This window comes from Phodopus roborovskii, unplaced genomic scaffold (genome assembly GCF_943737965.1).
Source record: "Phodopus roborovskii unplaced genomic scaffold, PHOROB, whole genome shotgun sequence".
NCBI classification, from domain to species: Eukaryota; Metazoa; Chordata; class Mammalia; order Rodentia; family Cricetidae; genus Phodopus; species Phodopus roborovskii.
The window spans coordinates 9,057,623-9,085,077 of NW_026126413.1; the positions used below are offsets into that span (position 1 = coordinate 9,057,623).

At 42.9% G+C, this 27,455-nt stretch overlaps 1 protein-coding gene across 1 annotated transcript in view; it reads right to left on the reverse strand.

Annotated features, from left to right (window-relative positions):
* Nucleotides 1-27,455, reverse strand: part of Sv2c (synaptic vesicle glycoprotein 2C) — a 155,499-nt gene that overhangs the window by 67,695 nt on the left and 60,349 nt on the right. The window contains exons 3-4 of the mRNA XM_051183008.1: nt 20,014-20,194; nt 6,225-6,376 (exon numbers count right to left, since the gene is read on the reverse strand). Of these exons, the coding sequence (XP_051038965.1) occupies nt 6,225-6,376; nt 20,014-20,194 (333 nt within the window). The remainder of the gene's footprint in view (nt 1-6,224; nt 6,377-20,013; nt 20,195-27,455) is intronic.

A 27,455-nucleotide genomic window follows, 5' to 3' on the forward strand; every position in this document is an offset into this window, starting at 1 on the left:
CTTTATGGTAGTGATCATCCCTGTCGCCTTTTGCCAGATGTTCATATATTTTACTAACTATATTTGGCAATAATTGCTTCATGTATAATTCTACTTTTGCATACAAAAGCACTATACCGGAAAGAGGTCTGTAGACTTCAACTGACTGTCTGAGGGAAGGATGACACCCTTGTCACAAAGCTATAGCAGTGGTGGTAGCACAGGGACACACAGTTCTGCGTGTCTGCATCAAAGCAGAAAAATTGCTGTAATTTACACCCTTGTATTTTATGTGTCCACTGAAAATGAAATCATCCTATAAGTATGAGTGGAGGATGAGGCTTCCTTGGGTTCCAGGCCACTGGGATTCTTCAATGTTATACTCTCTGGATTCTCTTCCTTTGTCTTACTGTTAGCTCCCTCACCCCATCTTCATCCTTCGGGCAGAGTCACATGCTTTGGCTCATTCTTGACCTTTCCCTGTATTTCTGTGCTCACACTAAGCATAGACATTTGGGGCATCTAAGGTAGGAAGAGAATTCCACAGCCAATGTCATTGCCATTTGGGTTGTTTTTCCTGTGGTGCTAAGGATGGACCCAGGGGCTTTGCTCATAGAGGGTAGGAGCACTACCTCTGCACTGTATCCTGAGCCCCTTTTTACCTATATAATTTTGAGACAAGCTTTCATTAACTTGCTCAGGCTAGCTTTGAAGTCACTCTGTAGCTTGGGGAAGTCTAGAACTTGCAATCCTCATGCCTCAGCATCCAAATAGCCAGGATTACAGACTTCTACCAACAGGCCTTGAAGTGTTTGCTGATTTTGAGGACTGGATATCTACTGGGGGTTGCCATGGTTACCAGGTTGACTCCTTACTGGAATGATGGCTGGCAGTGGCCAGGAGTACCAGAGTAGCATAGGGACTGGCATTACTTGTCACAATTCCTTTCTTCTCTGATCCACGGGATGCCTCCTCATTCCTCCCCTAAACAGTGTGGTCTTCTCTTCCTTTCTCCTCAGTAAGAGAGAGATGCATTGAACACATCCAAGCACAGTGTAATTTGGACAACACTGGGAAGATGTGTATATTCCAGGCTACCATCTTTCTGTGACTGAAGGATGTGTGTGTGTGTGTGTAGGATGGGCTTGGGCTGTACAGATGTGCTGTTTGGTTCTGTGATGTTCACAGTAAAGGGTGAGCCAGACACAGCCTAAGGGGCTTTTGGGTGCTGAGTACAGTGTGAGTGAGCTTTTAGGTCCAAGGCTCCTTATGCTTAAAATCCCCTCCCTTGATTGAGCATCCTTGTTACTCGCTGGGATGTACCCAGCAGAGGAGAACACATCATCTGATGCACATCCAAGCAGAATAACAGGGAGTGTAATGGAGCAGACAGCACTGTAGAGAAGTAGCAGCCCCCGCGTCAAGGGCCTCACTGAAAGCTTCAGATGGGAGGACCAGGGTGATGAGTCAGCCCCTGCTCCCATTTTCCGCTGAAGGTAATTGCGTTTCCATTAAATGCTGATGTGTTCTCATTACCGGAGAGTGTGCAGAGGGAGAAGGAGTGGAATGTGGGGAGGACTTTTCCATCTGAGCTGTGTCTGCTTCTGAAAATACTGCTTGTTTCCACCCACATTCAGTGGGAGACCATCACCTCAGTCAGAACAGCTGTCCTAAAACAGACAACCAATGGCTCTGAGAGTGGAGGGAAAAGGGAAGCTCTTGAGCATCGCTGTTAGGAATGTGCATGTAGAACTACCACAGACGACAGTGTGAAGATGCCTCGAGAGGCTTGGTGCTGGCTCAGTTGGTAAAGATGTTTGCCACTAAGCCTGTTGACCCGATTTCCATCTCCATGACCCACATGGTGCAAATAGAGAAAGGACTCCTGTTAAGTTATCACCTGTGCTCTACACATGTGCTACATTACACATACGTGCACATGCACACACATACAACAATAAATAAATGAATAAACAAATGTAATATCTTTAAAGTATGTCCCAAGAATGGAAAACCAAGTGCACACAGGTGCCAGCCTCTTCTGGGTTTACATCCAAGAACATTATATCAGCATAACAAAGCCACCTACAAGTTTCCATTTGTCACTGTGTGATTTACAAGTGCTGACAGAGACTCACCCTGGGGCTGCTGAGTGGGTAAAGCTGCTTGCTGTGGACTCTGGAGTTTGATTCTCAGAATTCATATAGTAGAAAGAGAGGCATGCTATGATCATTATGAATAATATCAACATAAATATTGTACTCTGCAGATATATACAACTTTGGCAATAATAACTTCTGAAAGAGAGAAAAACCTGGCCTGTTCCTTTATGTGCTGGTAGCCAGTTTCCACTGGGATCAGAAGCCTGGGTTTGATGGTGTGTACCCAGGTTAGCCATGTTCCACACCTAGTTGCAGGTGTTAGCACCTAATGTTTGAGGCCAGGGCATGCCCCCTGGCTTTACTGTCTCCTCCCCCACCCCTGGGAGCCAGTTAGACAGCCCGGTAGCTCCTGAGTGAAGGGGGTGAGTAAGGAATATGCCTGAGGACCTAGTTAGCTGGCAGGAGGTGGGGTGGGGTGGGGTGGGGAGGGGCAGGGGATGGGGATGGGGATAGGGAGTAGATGGAGACTAAGGCAGGGCTTCATTGTGTAGCCCAAGTGTGCTCAAATGTGCTATGATGCTCAGAGGGATTTGAACTTATGGCAATCCTTTTGTCTCAGCCCTGCTTAGTGCTAGGATTATAGGTGAGTGAATTTATGGTGGAGACCTTCAGATATTAGCAACTGCCAGGCTCTGGATAAAGCTTCAACTTTTCCAAAGACTGATAATGTGAGGGAAAGTGGCATCATTATCTGATGTTGGTACAAAAACTAGGCCGATCCCATTATCTAGCATTAGCTCCCAGCATTAGCAGCTCATGTCTTAACTCACCAGGCCATGAAGCCATCAAACCCCATCCCAGTGGTGGATCTAACTACTCAAGAATCCTTTCAGAGCCCTTGGTCCAAACTTATGATCTGCTTTGCCTTGGAGGCTTGTGTGGAGCCAGTGCATCTCAGTGACATCAGGCTCAGGCTCCCTACTGATGGGTGCCCTGTAGGCAGGAAGGAAGCATCCTGAATCAGGGCAGTCAAGACAGCTTTGTGTACATGAGCCAACCAAATGTGTGCACTCATTATCCGAAGCACATCTGCCATGTGGATGCAGATTATCCACACTTTCCCTCCAGACCAAACTTTGTTGTTGGTTTGAGACAATCAATACCTAAGTTCATGCACTGTGCTTTGAAATGCCTCCATACAGCGCCCTACACAAATGGTCCTCAAAGTTCTCATCAGTGAGAGAGGACGAAGTATTGGAGGAGGAGCAAATGACCTGCTCCTGCTTCTGTGGGTTTCTGGATCATTCATACAAAGCAGAATTTCCAGTGAAAATACAAAGCTTTCCCCTAAACATTTAATGATCTATTTCCTTTAAAAGTATCTGTGCATTTATTTTATGGCATGCGTGCACGTGTGTGTGTGTGTGTGTGTGTGTGTGTGTGTGTGTGTGTGTATACCTTGGTGTGGTCAGAGAACAGCTTTGTGCAGTCCACCATGTGAGTTTCCATGTGTCTAACTCAGGTCATGACAAGAGCTTTTACTGGCTGAGCCATCTTGTGTGTACACAAAGTTAGGTTGTGAACATTATCTATATATAGTTTGTATTTATTGGCCATACTTACTCTATGCTAGAAAGAATAAAAATAAAAGCACTGAGTTCTCAGCCTAGAGGATCTGATTTGATTGTGGGAAGTGGAGAACTTACTGAAAATATTTACAAAAACGTGTACTTTCCATAGGACGAGGTGCACAGTTCTTAAGCACCTGACTAAGGGATCTTTGAAGGCACCTGAAAGAGCCCACTCATGTGACAGCAGCCTCACCGTCAGATACTTCAGCAGAGGAGCTCTTGAATTTTAACTTTTAAAAAGCAAACAAAACTCTTCAGATCCAACAGCACAACAGTGAGTCCAGCAAATGTGTTTTACAAGGATCTTCCTGCTGCTACTAATCTGCAGACATGACTGATTGGGATAATTTGTTGTTGGTTCTACACTTATGGCCATGTAAAGACTTCAAGAAAATATCGTCCTGAAATTTTAATACTGTGTGACTGATTTACTATTACTTCTCAAGGTTCTACACACATCAAAATTAGAGTCAGTCCCAGACATTTCATTTAGTTACATTCTCACTTTTTACAAGTAGCTTTGTGATTTGTGACCATCTACCATTCCAGCTAGAGACAGATTAGTTAGCCATGGATTGATTTTAATAGATGGATTAGTTACAGATGAAGTAGTTTGCTCTTTTTGGTACTAAATGAAAGAGCTTACACGCGCTCATTGCTGTGGATTAGCCACTGATGGCTGGCCACCCAAAAAGTTCTCAGGACATGCACAGTTGCAAGACAGGGAAGTGTAAGGGTGGTGGTGGTGGTGGGGTGGTCAGAAAAGCAGAATCCTTAGCATGGAAAGCAAAAGAAAAGCAATCATATGAGCAGCTTGCAGAAGCTAATATATGGCCTCATCTGTGAGGCCAGCAGATGTGACTCTGAGTGATGTGATGGGAAGGGAGGGCCAGGAAGGGATCTGCCATCAACCCAAGGAGCCAAGGGGCTCCAGAGAGGTTTGGCTATAGCCAAGGACTCGAGGTGTCATGAGAGGATGTGACAAAGGCAAAAGCTGGCTTAGAGAGAGTTAAGTGGGAGCAAGTGGGAGGGAAGGCAAGGAAAGAAAGAGGAGCATGAAGAGAGAGAGAGAGAGAGAGCAAGAGAGAGAGAGAGAGAGAGTGAGCGAGAGAGAGCAAGAGAGCTATCTCCCTGGAACCTGTGCAAAAATGATGAATGGAGCTAAAATTTGGGCGACCTAGAAGGTGTCTTACTTTCTAATGAATTATTTTTATTACTTTTAGTTACTTGCATGTGTTTGTTTGTGGTGAGGGTATGTGCATGTGAGTGCCACAGTGCCCATAGAGGCCAGAGGTGTTGGGGACCCAGGGGGCTGGGGTTCTGGACAGCTGTGATCGGTTTGATGTGGGTGCTGGGAACTGAGCTCAGGTCCTCTGCAAAAGCTATATGCCTAGCCAACGAACCATCATCTATCTCACTAGCCACAAGTACCTGACTTTAATTACCACAAAGGCTGCATGTGGGTGGACCAGCTATAGCTTTGAGAGCCATGGATAGTAAGGCTGCACCTTGCAAAAGGTTTGTGTTTTCTTTTGCGTACTCTTGTTCCCACACACTAATTCTCAAGAGTCTTGTTAATCTGTACTGAGAAGGGCCCAGGCTCAACACTGCCCTACAACCTAAGGTTCTGAGGGTGGCTGAGGTCCTTAAGTCCCAGATAAAGGAGACATCTCTACATCCTAGGAAGGTAGCAGAAGACAATTCTCATGGAGGAACTAGCCACAGGAAGACACCTTTGGCTCAGAATCAACTGGAATCTAAATTTGGGTTCCTGCACAGAGCAGCCAGAAAGACATACCACAATTATGCACCCTGTCTCCTGGCTAAAGACTGGGTCAGTAATTGACCAGGCCTGTGAACTATGAGATTTGAGAACTTCCTGCTGCAGAACTCATGGAGAGCATTAAGAAGGGTGAACCTGGAGAAGGTACGGGGGCTCTTCACCCTCCCCATATGTCTTCATCTGACAGCTTGCCTGTATCTCTGTAAAGGTCTTGCAAATAAACTGGGAAATTCAAGGTAGGCATTTCCCTGAGATCTGTGGGCCACTATAGAAAGCAATGGGACACGGGGAGGGGGCGCTGGGGAAAGGCCAGATTTCTAGCTGGTCAATCAGGAGGCCTGGACCTGCAGCTGGCATTTGAAGCATTGGAAATGAAAGTGGAGGTCATGCAGGATTGTGTCCTCAACCTTCGGGACCTGACTCTGAACCTAGAGAGACAGTGTCAGAGATGAGTTAGACTGATGGAACCCCACCTATGGGGACAGTGGTGGCTGAAGTGACCAGCAGCACTGTATAAGAGTGGTATGGGAGGACTCTTGTCTTTTATCCATCCACCCAAAGGACCATTTGACACAGTCTTACGTTATACAGACCTTTCCATGGAGAGGAACTCCTCCAGAGCATTATGCATGGCAGACGCCTGATGAGGACAGTTCTGTCCCCAAGCCAGAGCTCAGGACAGAGAGGAAGCAGATGGAGAGGGAAGCTGAAACACGGCCTGCCCCTTACCGTAGTGTGGGATGATGGCCCAGGCCATGGCCGAAGCGTAGATTCCGCCAATCATCCAGAACATGCAGAGCCAACTGAGGTGCTCACCCCGCTTCTCCCGGGCTAGGACTTCGGCAAAGTAGGAGAACACGGTCGGAATGGCGCCCCCAATCCTGCCAAGAAGTGCAGAGAACGCATGAGACTGGGCCCTGGGACAGCTAATGTGAGGTGGGAAGGGCAAATTCGAAGCCGACTCTAGCAACACATTCTCCCTCCCCTGGCATAGCAAGCAGCGTGCATTCTCTATCACTGTATAAATGTCCATCACGAATACAGGCACATTACTGCCTTACCCAAACTTGAAATTGCAATTAAGCTACGTGGGCAGAAGGTGGCAGTGGTACCCCATTTATGTGGCTCACAGCGTCCCTTGGTATTTAGATGGGGCTTGCGCTCACTCAGTGTTGGACAGTCTACATGATAGCTATTAAAAGTTACAACATTCTGATGCTTTTTAAATAAGTATCTCAATTGATTCATTAAAGCAAAGAGAAGCACTGTGATGTGTCCCATCCCATGACTGTGGGGAACCTGTAAACATCTCTGGGGGCTGCCCACCATCTTTAGTCCCTTGCTGCTACCCCACAGCAGGGGGTCTTGCAGCCTGATGGGGTGATATACTGGCAGTCATACTGACAAAGTCACCTCCTAGACTGGTTCTAACCTCTATCCAGGAGACAGGACAGCTGAATGAGTACAAGCATAAGGGTGTGCGCCATATATGTACCAAATAGGATCTTTTGCGCATTCCTCTGACTTAAATAGAAAAGATTGTACTATATTTATTTATTTGTGTGCATGTGCATATGTGTGCTCATGCCCATGGAGACCAGAAGACAGTGTCAGATCTTCTGGAACAGGAGTTACATATAGGTGGTTGTAAGCCACCCACATGGGTGCTTCAAACTGAATTGAGGTCTCGTAACCGATGGTGAGCCACCAGGAGTCTTGCCTGAGCCACTCTGTGCTCAGGCAGTGACTAACTGTGCTGCATGTACCACACACGCTCCCTGTAGGGGCAGAATTACCTGGAGGGGACAGATACCTTTCTCCAATTTGCCCACCAAAGTTTCCTAATTGGGACAAAGTAGCCCAGGGCCCCGGAACCTTCTATAGATTTGTTCACTAAAGGATGGGACAGGAGTTTGTCATGGGGCAGGAGTAGTGGGCCAGGAATCACTGGGGAGAATTCTTCCACGCCCCTAGAAAGGGTAGTAATAAGAGCCGCAGGCTGACTTGAAGAGATGGTATGACTGAGTAGTGGATGAACTCCTCAGGAGAAAGGCTCTCAAGGAAGAGTCTACTCAATTAAAATTTGGTCTAGTCTGGCAGGCGAATTATAGATTTCATCATAACTTCAAAAAAGTCTTGACCCCAAATTTTGCAACAATTGACTCAGAAAATATTACTTATATTTGCTTTAAATTATTATCTTAAATATATTGTTTTAGGCTGGGTGGTGGTGGCGCATGCCTTTAATCCCAGCACTCTGGAGGCAGAGGCAGAGGCAGAGGCAGAGGCAGAGGCAGAGGCAGAGGCAGAGGCAGAGGCAGAGGCAGAGGCAGAGGCAGAGGCAGAGGCAGAGGCAGAGGCAGAGGCAGAGGCAGAGGCAGAGGCAGAGGCAGGTAGATCTCTCTGAGTTTGAGGCCAGCCTGGTCTACAGAGCAAGTTCCAGCACAGCCAAGGCTACACAGAGAAACCCTGCCTCAAAGAACCAAATACACACATCTATCATATATATGTATAGATGTTGCAGTAGAGAGAGAAGGTCACCTAGATGCTAAGCCTTCATTTTCTAAAGGAGCAGAGGGATTCAGCTTACGTGGAAAAGACTGGCATGCAGCTAGCTCACCCAGTTACTTTAGTCAAACATATACAAGGTTAAATGAGGCTGGGAAAGGTTCCAGCTAACAAAATTATCCTGCTCTTGTAGCCTGTGAGAACAGACAACCCACACAAATTTCGGTCTCTTTTGATTATGGCTAGCCAGGAGTGTTTAGCCAGGTCTGGCAGGACTGTCTTAGATCCAAGGAAGGAGCTGCAACTTCTCACGTAGCACCAAGTGCAGACTCTTCAGAGAAAGAACATGTTTTCAAGGTTCGAACAGTCTCAAAACAATTTCTAAGCCTCTATTGATCAACGCAAACATAGCAAGGGCTTTGCTGAAACATTTCTCTCAAAGCCAGACACAAAGGATTTATTTTCGTATCACTACATATACATATACACATGTGTATATGTACACACACATATATGCACACACACATATATGTACACACACACATATACACACACACAAAGATGTGAAACATTATGGCCAGTGTGTAGGGCCGGCACCTAGAGATCTAGCCTAAAAGTATGTGTATTCTTTCCTTTATGGTTCCACAAGGTAAATTGCTATTGACATTTCAAACAATGTAGTGTCAAAGAGTAAAACATGTCCACCCATCTAACAACTGATTTCTGTTGAGCCTTTAATACAATAAAGGACTATTAGTCATGCCTTCAGCAAATGCAATTTAAGGAAAGGTCATTTCGCAGCAAATTGGCCTGACCAAATGAACCACAGAGTGTATAATTCTTCGTGTTAACTTCGAGGTTAAAATATGGCACCGTTTTAAGTATCTGGCCCCGCTGACAATGATGCTGTAGTCATGCACTAGTGGATATGGGCGACTACTCCATTAGTGAATTCAGTCTATGAGCTGTGAAATCAATTTAGCAATCTATATAGCATCTTGGAAAATTTGGCAGAAATGAAAATATTTAATCACAATTCAAGTAATCAGGAAAATCATTAAGTTCATTTCATGACTTTTTTGCTATAAGCATTTGTGGTGTACATTAACATATACAATCACATGTGTTATATGCATATCTTCATGTGTATCATAATGGGCCATAGTATCTGTCTTTATTTCCCTCTCTCCTGTTCATCCTTGCTTGCTTTTCTAGTGCCAGGGATCCATCCCAGGGCCTCGTGCACGCCTTGCAAGCACTACAGCACTGAACAGCATCCCCCAGACCCACACAGCATTTCTTGATAAGAGTCAGCAGTAAGTTCTTTGTGTAAAGCCTTCTTTCCTTTTCTCTAGGCCACAAATACCGTGACTACCTAAAATTTCTAGTGGGACAATCGCGAAGGTATTCTGATTAACATCAGCACACACGTGGGCAGCAACCAAATCTTCAAACAAGAAACATGCATGTGGTAGGCAGAGAGAACTGACTGGTTCCGTACCGCAGTACACTCAAAATTCCTTTTTGAGCTTTTTGAGAAGCTAGATCACTTTTACAATGCAACAATGTCTGAACAGGTTTTAAATGATTTCATTGCAACACATAATTTCAGGGGGAATAGAACGTGTCCCTCACAAATCATTTCATGCTATCTCTGTTGTGTAGCTTCACCCCTGCCTCTATGTGTGTGTGTGGGGGGGTGTACATTAGTGTGTGTGAATATTGGAGGTCTGTGCATTTGGAGGTCTGAAGACAACTCCTGGTGATGGTCCTTGCCTTCCATCTAGTCTGAGACAGAATCTCTTTGTGGGTTGGTTTTCCATAGCATATGACAGGGTGGCTTTCCTGCAAGCTTCCCGTGGTTCTCATTTCCATTTCCCACCTCTCTATGTTTACACTGTGCATCTGGCTTTCATGTGGCTTTGGGGGATTCAAACTCAGATCCTTATACTTGCATGCCTGGTAAAAGCATTTACCCACTGGGCCATGTCTCTAGCTCTGGCATCAGTTTTCAGGGCATAAAAGAAGCTCTAGTTTTGACTGACTACTCACATCCTAATTAATAGTTCATTGGGACTCTAGACACTCTAGATGGAAGAGCTATAACTCATACTTCGTGAAAGCAAAATTACATGCCAAGATATGTCAGGCACCTTGAAACTGAGATAAATGTACTCCAACATGGCTAAAATTTTAAGACTGTCTCTTAGTTTTCAGTAAGTCAGAGTTAGAAAGAGAAAAGTGCTGTATTCAGTAACCAAGCTCGTTTTGATGCATTGCTTTTTTTTTTTTTCAAGATGTCCCCTTTGCATAGACGACTCTCAATCTGTTTGTACACCAGGCTGCAAAGAACTCTAATTAAGGATAAATGAACCTGAGCAGTTAGTGTGGGATGATAGTAGATCCTTTGCAACATTCTCTGTTCTCCACGATCTGTAAGACAACCCAAACACTCACTCACTTATTGTGAGGTGGTCATTTATTTTAGGGAAAATATTACCATCTTCTGTAGTCTGCTCTATTCAGAGAAAGACCACCCCTTTACACTGCCATATTGCCCGTCTCTGGTCTTTCATACTCCATTCAAGGTGGAGGGGGAAATTGTCTGGTGTGTGCCTTTGTGCCCTGTCCTAAATCAGCCTCACCACAGAAGAACTCAGGGACACTGGGATGCCAGGGCTGGGCCAGCATACCTCCCAGTGTCCCTGAGTTACCCTGTGCCTTAGTCATGAGACCACCCTTTCCTGGAAAGTCCTGGTGGTCCTTATCATAGGAAGAGTTCATGTGGGGCTGAAGAGAAGATGGTGGACAATCCTGATGGACATTCTAGGAGCTTCCAAAACCCCTGGATGTCTGTCATAAACATGTTGTAGCTATAATAAAAATTTCTCGACAAGATATGAAGCAGGTGCACTTATGTCTTGTAAATATAATTTAGTTTCTACAAAAACTGATGGCAAGATAAAGCCGCCCACAGACCAGCCTCAAATGCTTGCACATTTGAAAAAGGCTTTCCATTGCTGTTTTATCACATTTTCAGTGAGGGTCAAATCAGAATCTACCATACAGAATAAACAACAACAATAAACACTGCTGGTGATAATGTAAGTTAGTCAGTCATAGGAATCAGTATTCTTGGATTCCTCAAAAATCTGAAAATAAAACTACCTGATACAATCCAACTACATTACTTCTTGGTGTTATACCAAAGGAATCTAAGGTGGCATACCACAGTGACACCTGCACATCCCGTCTACAGTGATACTGTTCACAACAGCCAAGATATGGAAACAACTGTCTATCAACTATTAATATAGTGGGTTGGGTGATCTTTTCTCGGGGAGCTGTTCTATTTGGGAGTGGATAGAGAAAGCGTAGTGTAAATTCACCATGGAGCTGTCTTCAGCTATGAAGAATGGATTGTGTAATTTGTGGATGACAAGATCAGCCCATTAGCAAAATAAAATAAGACTCAGCAAGACAAATATGGCACGTTTTCTCTCAAATACAGAAATAAATGAACAAAAGAGTACATTTAACACAAAAGCAGAAGGAAGACATTTGGGGAAGGAAAGAGGGTTTCAGGGGTGGGAAGGACAAGAGCCAGTAGGAAGGCAAATGTGAGCAAAGCACAATTAATACACAAATGTGAAAACATAATGAAACTTAGATGCTAACTAAAACAGTAAAATACAAGGGGACAATACACCTAATTATTTGTTTTGAATGACAGTGTTTACCACATTAGGATATGGTTTCTGAGAACACATCAGAGATAAAGATTTTAATAGGAATTCTCACAGTAGCTCTTAAAAGTGTTCTTGTTTTGTTTTAGTTTTTTTCTCCTTTGACACATAGCCGTCAAAGGCTGTGGATGGCTACAGATGTCTAAAGCTATCTAGGGGCAATGTGAATTGTTACAACTCAGTTGGTGCTTCAGGCAACAAGGAGGTAGAGGCCAGGGAGAATGCTAGACATCTCTCAATGACTACGGCAGGCCCCCAGGAAGAAAGAATTATGCAGCCCAAAATATTCACACTGCTAGGATGAGAAACAATTACAGTGAATGGGGATTTAATGTGAAAAATATAATTGGTTTCATATTCTAAAAATCCATAGCACAAAGATTTAAATAATTATTTTTTATACTATCCGATGGGTGAGACATCCTTAAATTCTCTTACCGTGGAAACCTTATTATTCATTATATCATGATAGCTAGCTATTAAAAGCTGCTCAAGGTCCTTTCTTTGAAGCTAATCTGTGATGGAATGTTTACATAAATGAAGCAATTAGAACAGAGTGGTTTATAAAGAACTTCCTCAATATCAGACATTAAGTTTCTCTTATTCGCTTCCAAAAATGTCAAATCTTAATTATCCTTGGTAATAGGAGGGACAGAAGGAATAACCAGTGAAATCCTCATTATGCAGGGAGAAAATCATCCAGCAAAAATTCATATAGATTTGCAAAAATGAATGTGAATGTCGGTAATTAGCAGTTTAGAGTTGGGAAAATAAAATTTTAAATAATTAATAATATTAATTTTAGTAAGTAACATTGATTTTAGGCCTTAACAACAACATTTATAAAACTATAAAAATAAGAACTTACAGATTCAAACATATTCCTCGAGTATGTTGGGACTTTCCTCCAGTACACAGGTAAAGGTGTGTGTGTGATTTAATTTGGTATATATCATAGAATGTATTTACTTATTTTTCCCAGTAACCCAAGACAGAATCATGAGTGGGACACTGTGCAAGACAAAGAACACACAAGCATTGCAGGCAAGATTCTCTCTCTTTTGGGAAATGTGAAGCAGTTGTGTAAATTGAATCAGGTTAGTGTAGCAGGTGATTGAAGATGTCAGAGATTACTATTTGGGTAAGCTTGACTGTCCTGACCGCTTCCATGCACCAGTCCAGGTTGGGGGGAGGGTACATTCTTCCTGGCAATGTGTCATACTGAGTTACGCCGGCTGCTATGACTTGATGAGGTTTGTACAAAGGCCCATGACTCCAGGCTTTATCTCTAGCCTACCCAGTTTTGACAGGGGACAGAACTTTTGAGGTGGAATCTAGTTGGAGGTGTCATTGTCATTGGGGAATATGCTCTGGAAGTATTTGAACCAACATCCTCCAGTCTTTTAAAAATGTTTCTTCCGGTTTTGATAATGCAATATAATTACATCATCTACCCCTTCCCTTTCCTTCCTCCAAACTCTCTCCTAAATCCTTCCTAGCCCTCTTTTGAATTCATGGCCTCTTTTTTCATTATTCCTAATTATAACCTGCTCAATCTGTATACCATTGCTGGTATGTTTGCTTTCAGGGCTGACTACTTGGTAGTGGGTGGCCAGTTGGTGCTTTCTTCCCTAGTCAAGAATCCTGCTCTCAGTTTCCTTAGTTGCCTGTATTCTTTGTGTTGGGTTGAGGCTCATGTCTTTCTCCCATCCACTTTGGGATATCTATTGATGTTGTGCTTGTTCAGCTCATGTTTAGGCAGTTATGTTGGTGAGATGTTATGGGTGTAGTGTCTGACATCACTAGGAGACACAATCTCACAGCAAACTCCCTGGTCCTTTGGCTCTTAACATCTTTCTGCTCCTTCTTCTACAATGTTCCCTGAGCCTAAGCTATGGGAGTTGTATTGTAAATTAATCCACTGGGACTGGGTGGGCTCCACGACTGTGCATATTGATTGGTTGTGGTTTTCTCTAATGGTCTCTGTCTGTGGCAAACAGAAGTTTCCTTGATGAAGGGTGAGGACTACACTTATCTGTGGACATGGGGACAGATATTTAATATGTGGTGAGGGATTTTGCTAGTTTAATAAGATCTATCCTTTTTATTTCCTAGTTTCCATAAGGTGAGGCATTCCCTCTACCATAGGCTACCTGCTTATTGATGTACTGCCTTGCCACAAGCCCCCCCCCAAAAAAACAGAATAAATTAATCAAATAGTAAGCCCCCAGCTGGCATACCACCTCCAACAAGAGCACACCTCCAATCCTTCCCAAATAGTTCTACCACCTTGGAACCAAACATAAATACATGATTATGGGAACCATTCTCATTCAAAACACACAGGACTCTACTGAATAATTTTGTTCCTCTTTCAGTTCTTCAGCAAATGAGTGACAAAGAGTGATGTCACTCTAGGGGCTCAGGCAGCGGTTCAGTGGGTTAAGTGAACTCATGAAGAACTGAGCTTGCATCCTCAGTACCCACATAAATAAGCCAGGTTTGGCAACATACGCCTATAATTCCAACACTTAGAGACAGAGACAGGTGGATTGTGGACAAAGAGTTGGCCCGACAATTTAGTGGAAATTGTAAGCTCCAGGTTTAGTGAGAGATCCTGCCTCAAAGGAAGAAAAAAAAAAAAAAAAAAAAAAAAAAAAAAAAAAAAAGGCAAGGCAAGGAAATAATAGAGGAAACTATTCAGACTTCAATCTCTCCCCTCTACACAGGAACCCAATGTGTGAGCATACACACAAACACAAGTACATGTGTGTATACAAGATAAAACACACACATATAAATAATACTTTAACAACTTTAATTCTAGCTTTTTCACAATGTAACTTTTCAAATACTCTTTTACCTCTACCTCCCATTTTTGTTAGGAAGTGAGAAATTATGTGAGAACATAATTAAGGAGGAGGCTGAGGAACCACTGTCAAGACACCTGTCCCACGCAGATGATAAGCAGGGTTCAAAACCAACCAGGAGTGGGCAGACCTGGCAGCTTTTATTAAGACAAGTATTATGGACATATACAAAGAACAGAGGATGTTCTATTCTATGCCAGGCAACACAGCCACAAATACCACAGCCACAAATAACTCACATGGAAAAATAACGCTTTAATCCTTGCTTAGAATCAACAAAAAGGAGGGAAGACGTGCTTCCAGACAGATTACACAGCAATCCTGAAGCGATTGGTTATGCTTTAAATAGCACCCAGACAGAAAAAAAATCCAAGTAGCAGCTCAAAAGATGTCAGCATCTATTTTTAACTTTTAATTTCTTGAGGAACCTCCACACTGATTTCCATAATGGCTGCATTGGTTTGTACTTCCGTATGATGCAACTATGCTGCCCTTGGGCACATACCCAGAGCATCCCATATCCTACCATAGAGACACTAGCACATCCATGTTTATGGCTGCTCTAGCATAGATGGACGAGCACAAACTGCAAGCTCTCTGAACAGGCTAGGTTGATACAGAAGACGAGGGTGCTGTGCTGATTAGAAGGGACATGTTTATTATGATAAATCATATTAGAACCGGATGGTGCTCGCCTTTAATCCCAGAACTTGGGAGGCAGAGGCAGGCCGCCCTTTGTGAGTTTGAGGACAGCTTGTTCTATAGAGCTAGTACCATGACAGCCAGGGCTACACAAAGAAACCCAGTCTTGAAAAATCCATAAATCAATCAATTAATCAATCAGTCATGCTAGAAATAACTGGGCACACTTACTGGTAAAGGATCTCCTCAGCCAGTAGAATGCTGTAATTCTCTAATCTCCAAAACCATAATATAAAAATAATATTTTTGACACAGAAAGTTATTTTTTTAATACTGTGTATTTTATAGGAATCTTGGTCATTTGAAAACATTGATTTGTAAATATAATTTGGTCAAATCTGTGCATTGCTAGCAAAAGATGGTAGCAAAAATATATCAGTGCAACTCTCATAACTTGTTTACAGTCAGATTGGTTCCCCTAAGCCCTTAAATCTACAGATACACATGCCTTTGCAAAAGCAACCTGGTGCCTGGGCAAGAAATGATAGGGCATACATAGGTCATAATGCCAAGCTGTCATGTATACAGAAGCTCTTGTAGCTCTTGAAACAGAAGCTCTTGTAGCTCTTGAGAAAGTTGAAAGAATGCATTCTTCCAACATCTAAATGGTTCTACAAATAAAGATAGAGATGATTATTACAATTATCTGTGAGAAATTATAAAAGCACAGGTACAATAAATCAGTCATTTGTTAAAAACATCTTCTGTTCACCCTCTAGATATCTACTTGTCTATCCCCTATTATCCCTCCCCCTCTCCCTTTGCTCCTTCAAGCTCTGCACAAAGCAGACCACCAGTTGCAGGAGCTGTAGACAAAAAACATATTTTTCCACACTCACAGGTCTCTAAGGATGAATTCTAAAGGGTGCATAAGGCTAATGTGTTATCACAGATGCTCTGGGAGTGAAAACTGTTTTGCTTCATTCCTTTCTCATTGGGATCAACATTACCTTTATCAAAGGATAGACTGGGAGATAAGGTCTGCTAAGAAAAAGGTCATCCTTTGCATCAGACAGTCTTGTAACAGGCACTGTCTAAGATAGTACCTTCCAAGAGAAATACAGTGTGAACAGAGCCATATGCATAATTATGTAGTTTCTAGAAGAGATACTAAAACAAGGAAGCAAATCAAGTGTCATCTTAATATATGGTCTTTTTACCAAGTATTATTACTTAGCACATATCTGTAAAATTATCCATGAGATAGTACATATTTCTACATGCCCCAAGTCTTCAAATTTTAGAGTAATAGATCTTTGCATTTATAATAAATACATTGCAGCTGGACAAGTCACACTTAAGGCATTTGGTAGCTACTTGTGGCCCGTTTGTTTCCATATTGAACAACAAATCTTCTCAGGAAACATTACTCCCCTATGTATAGTTTGGTTTGATATTATTTTTCAATTAAAGATTTTCAAGCACATGCCGGGAAAGGTCTTCCCATTCAGTTTTCTGAGGTCAGAGATCTTCCTGGATAGATCTGTTAAAACACTTACAAACACCCATCATGTTTGGGGTTTGGTGCTACACACAGTTGGAGCAATTTCCTGTTGAGTCATGATCACCCACCCTAGGTTTAAAAGCTGTCTAGGTCAGTCACTGTGTACCCTTCTGTAGTAACCACACTTTCATGTCCCTTACCCTCCTCATCTACAATGTATAGGGAATCATTCATGAATGATAGGTTACTCAATTTTCAAAAAATGCTGAACCCATCACCTCTCACAAAGCAAGTCCTATTCAGGTATTTGATAAGAATTACTTTTGAAAAAAATCTTAAAATTTAAAAAAAAATTAATTTTTACTTTCTCATGTGGTCAGTAAATTATTTTTTGGGAGAAAAAACTTTTGAATGGAAAACTGTATAGTTTTGAATCAGACAAAAAATCAGAAAACCCAGGGGCTGTGGACCATTTGGAAATAACAGCCTATCTATGGTTTGATTTTTTTGATTAATGGAAAACGTTTTTCAATGTCTAAGTTTTTAAAAGCAGTTGTGAAAATAAAGCTCATGGGAGACTCCTGGTTGGTGACAAGGACTCCACACAGCCACGCCGTTCTTACTGTCACCCAGTCAGTCAATGGGCACTGGGCACAGCTATGAAGAATGCATGGCTTCGCTGCACTCACATTGGGAGTCACGAGTCTTCTTTCATTCCCGGTACACAGAAACAAAGAACATTTGCTTTCATTACTGTTGCTATTCTATTTTCCTCCTGGCCACCACGCTCACCAGTGCCAGGCCCTCAGTGAGCAACTCCCAATTCTGACATTGCCTGGCATCCAACACATTATCATTCCCTTAATTAACAGTGACTGGAAACAAATAATTTAATTCTGGGGCAAATGAAAATGAATTAACAATGCCAAATCCATTTCCCAGCTTTCTAATTGTCTGTAACAAAGGGTAAGAGGGACGTGTGTTGCCTTGGTGTGAGAATCATTTGAGAAAATAAAAGACAGATGGACAATTAGCGAGACCCTGTTCCTCACCCCAACAAATACTGATGTACCCAGCAGGACAATCTTTCTTTGTGCATAATAAACATTTAAAGTCACAAAGATTATGTCAACCGGATATATTTTCTAAGAGGAAACACTCAAGACTTGGCTTGGTTAGAAAGAAAGAAAAGAAGAAAGGAAGGAAGGAAGGAAGGAAGGAAGGAAGGAAGGAAGGAAGGAAGAAAGCAGAAATCTGAGCATGGTAGCGCACACTTTTAATACCAGCCCTTGAGATGCTTGGGCAGGAGGGTCATGTACTGGAGGCCATTCATTATGAGTCTCACAGTGCAATCTCACCAAGGGGGGTGAGGGAGGGAGACAAGAACATTCCAAGAGTATATTTAGCTATTTAGAGGCAGTGAAACCATAGCCCAGGCAGGTCTCAGCCTAAAATCAAACCTCCCCCCAGTCCCATCTATATTCACAACGAAGATGACAGGAAGACATCCAAGTCTTGGATTTGGAATGTCCAGGTGACTTAATTATGATGTTGCAAGTTAAGAGGACTGAGTATAGTCATTCCAGGTATAAATCTGCAACATGCAGGGGTGGGCTTGGTGACCTAGGACTTCTCTTCATGTTCTAACCTTTGAAATCAATGAATCTGGTGGGCAGATGCTTGACACATTAGACTCTGCTACTGCCGGGTGTATCTCTTTCAACAGAACATTCTGGAACCTTAGAAGCAAATGAGCAAAGGTAGAGCTGGAGACTTCCTGAACCACTGTGAGCCAGACCTGAGCTAAAATGTTACTGATCACCTCACTTCTCAAAGCCCCTATGCTGACCAGTAGACTGCAATGCCGCTTTTGTCTACTGGAATCCAGTCAGTGGCCAGGAAGATCTGAGAAGCCTATTTTCATTTATTTATTCACTGAAGCACAGTCATCCCCTTTAGGGAAAGATTGTGAGAAATAGTCACAGTTAATTTTTTGCTGTTGTCGTGGCATATTTCCTCACAGGAACTTGGCTTCTCCCTTCTGAGAATTGTGGGTCTGCAGAGTGGACCTACTTGGAAGCCGATGGAGGAGCCATGGCTGTTCAATGATTTGAGTTAGAGTTCTGTTCACTCAGTATGGAACATATCTGCTTATACAGACTAAATAAGAATTTAACAGCCCTCTCTTTCACTTCTGGGAACCACAGGACTTACAGACATCAGTCTACAGGGTCAGGCCATTGTGATCACAGCTTGATCTACTGTCCTGTACAGTATCTATGGCTATCTTCCCTTAGGCAGTTAACATGTTGAGCAATTTGTCCTGTGCCTGCAGGCTCCAGCCCCTTGGAGTCTGCTCAGCATGTAATGACAATATTCTAAAATATATTGGCTGTAGTTGAGCGTACGTATGTAAGAGAAAGATATGCTGGGGTTCTTTGACTTTGTTTCACAGGACTGTGTTCTGCTCTGTAGGCTTCTATCAACAGCTGCTGGTGGTAACTTCTCAAACCAGGAAACTATCCTGCCTCCCTTATTTCATTAAAAAGGTAACTACAGTTCCTAACATCTTGAAAAGACTCTCAGTTGTCAATCGGAAGACACAAATTTATATTTCTACAAATGTTTCCTTATTAAAGTGGATTTTTTTATACTTATGGACCTAGACTAAGTGTGTGCTCCGGTCTCTTTTAAGAAAACAGCTATACCATTGATGCTCCTGCATTCCTGCACATGGGTAGTAGTAGTATGACTCTAGACAACTCTGCCCAAATCAGGAACTTATAGACAACACTTACTATGTTTCCCAAAGCAGGCTATCCCACCTAGTTAAACACACGCAGGCAGCCTAAACCAATAAAGCCACAGTGTTTGAGACAACCTCATCCTGGGGTTAAGAGCAGTCCCTACAATGTGAACCATTGTAGTAGGTATAGCTCGTTCTTACTTAAACCTTCAAAAGAGATGTGTGCTTCTGAATATATGTTTTGTTGTGCAAACAGAGCAAAATCAGTCCCCTAGAGGTAATTTGCCACACCACCCGCCATAGGAGTATGGGTGTTTTAGTACCTTCTTGGATTTAAATGTCTATAATTGCATGTCTATGAAATCAACACTGTGGCTTCTTAGACTGACACAAAAGAAATAGAAACGTGTTACAAGTTTCTTGCTGCTGAGATCTGATAGAGTGAAACTATACAATTACGAGGAAACACATTACTATAAAATATGAAGGAGAAAAACCTTACCCGAATCCAGAAAGCAAACGACAGAGAAGAAAGAAGCCATAGCCTTGGACAAATGAAGAAAGGAAGGCAAAGAATCCGTTGACAGACATGCAAATCAGGAGAGACTGCTTCCTTCCCACTTTGTCTGCCAGTCCTCCCCAGAAGAAGGCCCCCACCATCATCCCGAGGTACACTATGCTGCCTGCAACACACAGAAAACAAAAGAACAGGTCAGCGGTTGGGAACAAATAGCACATGTGACAGCAAGCAAGGCACAAAACACACTCCAGCATTTTGCAGAGGAAAAACAGCTCTAAAAACACATCATTAGGGATACAGTGATTGGTTGACAGGTTGGGAGTTAGTTCTGCCAGGTCTTTGACAGCTCTAACCCCTCAGAAGCACTATGGGAAACTATTTCCTTTGCCATCACGTGTAGAAGATAATCCAGTCACATTCCACCCCAGCCTTGTGAGGATGGGCATGCAGTGTGAAGGCATGAATATTTCACAGAGCAAACCTGGAATCTGATGCCAGATTTCCGCTTTTGGTCTAAAAGCCATGTGTCACCATGGCAAGGACAAGATGAGAAATCAAGTCAAGGGCCCCACAAGGTCAAAGTGGACCTCAAACTGTTTCAAAACTCTGCTTATACCAATGACCTGTGCTAAGGCCAGACCTTAACCCTTCTAGATGATTCTGTGCCTTCCTTCTTTCTAGTCTCACTTGAAGACTCTGGCCTTTTCTGTGGAGTTGAGGAAAGTGGACTGAGTGATTATAAGGATGAGACATAAGTGGTTATAGCTCTCTTGCTCTTCTCATTGGAGAAGATGCTCAGAGAGTTCAGTGGGACGAGGAATGGTTCTAGCACATCAAGAAATGTTAATGATGGCTTCCACTCCTAAGGAAAACAAATGAAAAACGAGGAGTTAGACTTTCCTCTTGCTATCACTGTGAGTGGACACTTGCTTTTTTTTCTTATGGTTTATTTATTTATTCATTTATTTATATATATTTTTTCTGTTCATTGGCATTCGGCCTGTAGGTATTTCTGAGTGAGCATTTGGGTACCCTGGAACTGGAGTTCCAGAGAGTTGTGAGCTGCCACGTTGAGTGCTGGGAATTGAACCCTGGGCCCTCTGGAAGAGCAGCCAGTGTTCTTAACCACTGAGCCATCACTCCAGCTCCTCAGTTGAATTTTCTAACTCACTCTCCTCTAAGAGAAATAAACCTCCGACAAACATTGTGCAAACCCTGGTGAGGATGCAGGTGTGGCAAAAGTTAGTTGTGAAGCCTTCCTGACACTATATGTCCAAGAGAAAAGACAGAATGAAGGTTTCTTATGTCTAGATGGGCACTAAAGAGGCTTACTTCAGTTTTTCAATCATATCATTTCTTTTCCCTTTCAACTCTCTCCCACCCCCTTAACCACCCCTCCCCCCAAGATACAATAGTACTTTCCTGGTTGGCCTAGGGTTCAGAACAATTGACTCCTTAAACACATCCCTCAAAATATCCTGATAGAGTATAATGAGCACATGGGGACCCAGCACCTTCCACGATGGCTACCTGTTTCAGCATCGTTCTGGTCGGGGCATTTATCCCCAGGAGGCCTGGAGTTGTTGTCAGGGTTCATGGTATGTTGAAAACACCAGGCCTTATGGCTCCAGACCCTCCCTTGAGATCCTTGGGACTTCCCTTGATCTGGGAACTTAAGGGGTAAAGCCTGGTGTTGTAGGACAATGCCTAATGCTATGAAAGAACTATTCTGATTCCCAGGATGCTCCTGATACCAGTTTGAATACCACCCATGTGATTTCTGCCAAACTCACCTTGGAAATACTTCCTTTGCTCAAATCAGATGGCATGAAGTAGGCGCTCTAGCTATTGAGTTTCGGGTTGATCTCAACCTTGTTCCACTTAAGGAAAGTTAATCTGAGTGCCACAGGCAAGTAGTTAATCTAACTCCTCCTTATCCCCTAGGTTCTAGTCACCCATGACTCCCCACTTCCTCCGACTCCCCTGATCATGAACACGAAGATATTTGGATACTGAACCTCTTGAGAGAACATAGTTTGCAATCTAGACTCAGTATTTTATCAAAAATTAAACCAGAGGGCAATATCCAGGCTAGACCTTCCATGGCCTCCTGGGGATAAATGCCCCATCCAGAATGATGCTGAAGCAGGTAGCCATTGTGGGAGGTTCTGGGTCCCGTGTGTTCATTATACGTTATCAGGATATTTTAAGGGGTGTGTTTAAGGAGTCAACTGTCTTGAGCCCAAAGCAGGAGAGGCTGCAAACCCCGGGGAGACTCCATTAGGAATGGAACATGTGAAGGGGGAAAAACTCACATGGTGAGTATTCAAGTTCCACAAGTGGCAGGTTTACTACAAAAGAGTGTGACACCAAGCTCTATGTTCCTGCTTTCACTCTGGTTAAAAATGCTTAAGCTATGAAGGTAGCATCTTTTGTGGATTATGTTTGTTTAACATTGGTAATTACACTACTCCACTGGGCAAGCTATGGAAAGGATTAAACCTACCAAATAGCTTATCTGAGAGAAGACCATAGAAATTTGAGTTTTCATTTGTTGATCGTGTAATCTAATTAAAGTCAAACATTTGAATGTTTACAAAGGCTTGGTGTGAGTAAAGTTGTAATCACCGAGAGGAAGGATGCATACTGTACTTCCGACTTGTGCCCAACTTGCCACTTATATTCACGGCATTGTGCAGGGAGTCTTTGAGAACCCAGAGCAGTTGTGCATTCTGGATGCCTTCTCTGCTTTCCATTCTTCGTGGTGCTCTGCTGGCCAGGGTTAGGCAGAACCTTCAGTCAGAGCCCCTCATTTTAGAAGTGAGAGGAACAGAGGCTGTGAGAAGGCAAACTTTGAAACTGCATTTTTCAGACCTTGTCTTTTCAAACTATGACCTTTGGGCCAAGGACTTTGATAGGGACACGGGCTCTTGGACTTTCTGGGATGGACTTGTTCACTTATACCTGGTCCCTAAATGATCTGTGTGCTCATGTGAGTCTGAACATCTTCTCAGGGTGGTATGCTTTCCACCTAAACATCCTTGGGGATACATTTCTTACTTGGAGTCTAAAATGTGTTTGTGTATGGGGTGGGGTGGGGGGCATAGGACACAGAATATTCCAACTCTGAAGACGGAGCAGTCAGAAATCCCTGAAGGAGCTGGAGATCACAAAAGGCAAGCAGGAGGCTTAGAAAGGGCTCCTATGCTGGGGATGGTTTCTCATTCCTTTTGTCCCAGCACTCTTGGAGTTGGAGGCCAGCTGGGTATACAGAACAAGTAGCAGGACAGACAGGGCTGCACAGAGAAACCCTGTCTTAGAACCCCTCCTCCCTCCACAAAAGAAAGGGTTCCTTCCCTGGGACCAGTCTTCCTAGGGCTGCAGGTAAGCCTCTACTCCAGTTCTGGGAGTATATAAAAAATCCTGGACTGTGACTCTTGATTTCTTTCATAAATTTATTTAACCCATGAAGCTATCCGGAGGTTGAACCTGGCCTGAGACACAGCTCATGGTACCCTTTGCACAGCTCTGGTAAAGGTCTTTTTTTTTTTGGCCAGACCAGTGTCTTAGTCTTCAGAGAAGAACCCCAAGGCTTCGAGCATGACTTTGTCATCAAGGCATTTTCTAATGTGGAGGCTGGTTCAAGTTGATTTAATCATACCCTTGTTTCCCCCGATAAATATCACATTTCCATTTTTGTCTCTGCTAAGCTTCTTTTGATTCCTTCTGACATTCCCTGAAGGTGGGTCACATCTTTTCTCTTAACATCATTTTAAACCACGTTTAAACAAAACAGAATAATTTAGGAAACCAGCTAAAGTTTTTGTGTTTTCCCTCATAGTAACTGCCATGTGGCTTCTAAAAATGGTTTTAAACATTTTGGTTATCCATGACTAAATTCATTGCACCATGAATTTAGAAATTTATTTTCAAGAAAAAGTTTTCTATGGTGACATGCTAAATTTCCCAGGGGGGAATCTCCATGAGGCAATAATGGTCCTGTTCACCTGTTACATGGGAAGAGGGTATTTCTTACATTAAAAATTCTAAGTTAGAGTGCAATGAATCCCTTTGAATAAGAACATTTCTGGTAATGTTTGGAAAGATTACTATAGTGCAGTCTGTTGTAGTCAAAGAATAAAGAAAATACCATTATTTCCTGATCATGATGAATATTTCTAGATATTACTCCTTTTACAAGTAGTGGATACACTTATTTCCCCAAAGGTAGAGTTTTCTCCCACAGATCCAGGGTGTACCTCCAGTAGTAGCTCACCGATGGAGACTCCCTCCTGGACCTAACCTATCCAGCTGGACTCCTCTTGTATCAGGTCACGCTTTGGGTCAAAAGAAACCAGGCTTGCACGAGTCACTGGGGCAGCCACCAATCACTTACTAATAGTTTCGTCTTATTAAAGGCAATCAGAAACTAGTTAAAGTCAACTCCACAGCTCACAGCTTCCCCACTCCAGTTCCCTTTAGGGAAGATTCTGCTTTGGATTTTTCAGCCCGTACTAGGAAAAGCCTTGGAGTGAAGTCAAAGCACTCAAGCCTAGTTTCAGTCTGTCTTTCATAACTGGCTGTAGGGTCTTAGGCCAGTCTCTCAGAGTCTTCCTGGGCCAAATGCCTGGTGTATGATTGGTTGACGCTGCAAAGATGCCTTAGCCTTGTGCTTTGGCCTTGGGGAGGAGGTCTCCCTTTCTGGTTTCTTTCACATCTTCCACATCAATCCACTGCCACGGAAGTGTCCATATCTGCTGCCGTGTGAACAGTCTCCAGACCTCCAGCATATTGTGTGAATTATTATTTCTTCCCTTAACCAAACACCACCATAGTCCATAAATGTCTGATCTCAATGGCCCCTCCCTAGCTGCCATAGTCTCTTCCACAATTCAGTGCTTAAAGGGGTACATGTTTCCTCCTTACCTACAATTTTCCATTTCTTACCACTTCTCTGGTAGAATTCTGGGCTTGAAGTAGAATTAACACAAAAGTGTCTATCAAGTTCAGCACTTTATTGAAAATGCTGGTAAGTACCAAGCACGGTGGTACATATGTATAATCCATCATCTCAACACTGGGTAGGTGGGGACAACAGGATCACATGTTCAAGGACAGCCTAGCTAGGTACAAGGTCTTGTCTCTAAAAAAAGATACTTAGAAGGGATCCCATTACCAATGTAATGGGTGTCAAGGAGGAAGAAGGAACACTTTCTAAAATGTATTTTTGAATTAAGTGCAATAGTCTCCCTCCCCATCATTTACCACTCTGAATATTGCACCAGGCAACAATGAGTTAAGTGCTTAGGCCTGGAAACAGGTAGCCTAGATCTGTCTCTCCCATTCCTGGGCCTCTGGTCCTGGGTATGTTGTTTAATTTCTTTGTGCCCCAGTTTTCTCCTCAGTATAATGGGGCTAATAATAGTTCATATCTCACAGGGTTTCTGAGGGACTAAACGGGATAAGACAGTTTCTTAACTGGGTGACACACAGTTGCTCAGTAAGCAGCGATTTCTAATATTTCTGTTGGTGAGAGGTAGACAGAAAAGGGAAAACACACACAGGAATGGTAAGGGCTGACAGGAAGAGGAGACAGACATGGAATGGCAATATCTAGCCTCTCTCAGCTCAAGGACTGATAAGGAACCATGTGAAACAGCTGTGGATAAATAATCTAACTTATAAAATCCCATATATACACACATGTAGATGCATGGGCAGGTATACACACAAGTGCACACACCCATGTCGGCTATTTTTATAGCCAGAAACTTTGCAGAATTCATCATTAATAAGCTTTACCTAACTCTAACCTCTCATTTTGTTTCTCCTTCCTTCCTTCCTTCCTTCCTTTCTTATTATTAATTTATTTCCTCTTTTTTACTTATTACAGTGTTGGTACTAAACTCAGGGACTCATAGATGCTACTTAAGTTCCCTACCATTGAGCTATCTCCCCATCCCTAATTCTCAATTATTATTGACACTGGGAGGGGTCATTATGTGCTCAAATACATCTGTAGACTTTCATAAAATCAAATAAAACCAAGGGAAATAAACCACAGATATATGACTGAAGCGGGGAAAACCTTTTGAATTTGCACTAGAGAATATTTACAACAAAAGTCAGCTCACCTTAGCTAGAAAGAACTGTAAATATCAGATGCCATCTACTGCATATTTCTGACTCACATTTGGAAAGCCTGACATTTAAACGTGTCATCCAGGCAGAGGCAGAATCTGGCTGCTTATATGGGCAACACTGCCAGTTTACCCAAGTCCACCTGGGCTCTAAACAGCATATGAATGTCAGAGACATTTTGCCAAATCCAGTGAACAGGGAGACTAGATGAGAGTCCTAATAAGGAAGCCCAGTTTATTCTCTAGTGTTGCTGGTCAAACAGCTAAGGTATAGCATACCTGTTGGATAGGAGAGGCAGTAAAAGACAGGCATGGTCTTCAGTCCCACCCTTGAAGTAGGCAATTGGAATTCACTTGGCACTTGAAGCAACAATAATAATAGTAACAATTATAAGAACAATAACAGGTGTTAAGGAAGAAGATTAATGTAAGCTGGTTCTTGGTACATGATGGACATCACACATTTGTACCGCACCAATGGGATCCTTGCTTTTCAAGCTCCCCCTACTCCAAGATGTAAGCTGAGAGAGTAAAGTGGTGACTAAATACACTATTCCCAATCCTGATCCAATAAATGGAGCAGTGATAGATAATTACCACAGTTTGAATTTCTGCTGCAAGCTGGACACCTTGCTAAGTATGAGGAACAGAGAAGGAAGAGAGGCTGCCAAACAGGAACAGGGCATTGCTTTTTCTCCTCAGAGGTTCACTGCTAAGTTCAAGACAGCTTTGCATCTAGCTGTACACTACAACCATCTGTTATATGACAAAACATTTCCTGGAGAGATGGGACACATATGTCTACTCACAGCAGATTGGGATCCCAAGTACAGATAACATCAAAGAGCAACTAATGAACCAATGAGTTTTATTGGGGTTATTCACAGGAGTAGAAATGACTCAAAAACAGGTGTGTCACCAAGGCCCACACCAATATGGGTGACAACTCACAACAGGCTGGAGGGTATCCTATCTAGGAGATTCTGGTCTACACCTCTTCTGGCCAGCTAATCAGGTCTCAGAGTCTTCTTTGCAGCTTAGCTTTGCTCTTCTGAGAGGGATTCTCAGCTTTTATTCTTTACTCCAGTAGGGAGGGGCCTAGTGAATTGGATCAGTTTCAGGAACTTCCTGAAGCTGTTTTGAGTTGTTTACCTTCCTGATTAAGGAACTTTCCTGAAGGATGGAAGGTTTCTCACTCTGAGGAAGCTATTACACAGAACCTTTTGAGGAGACTAGACATGGTCTTTTGAGGAGTCCAGACATGGTGCCACACACTTGTACTCT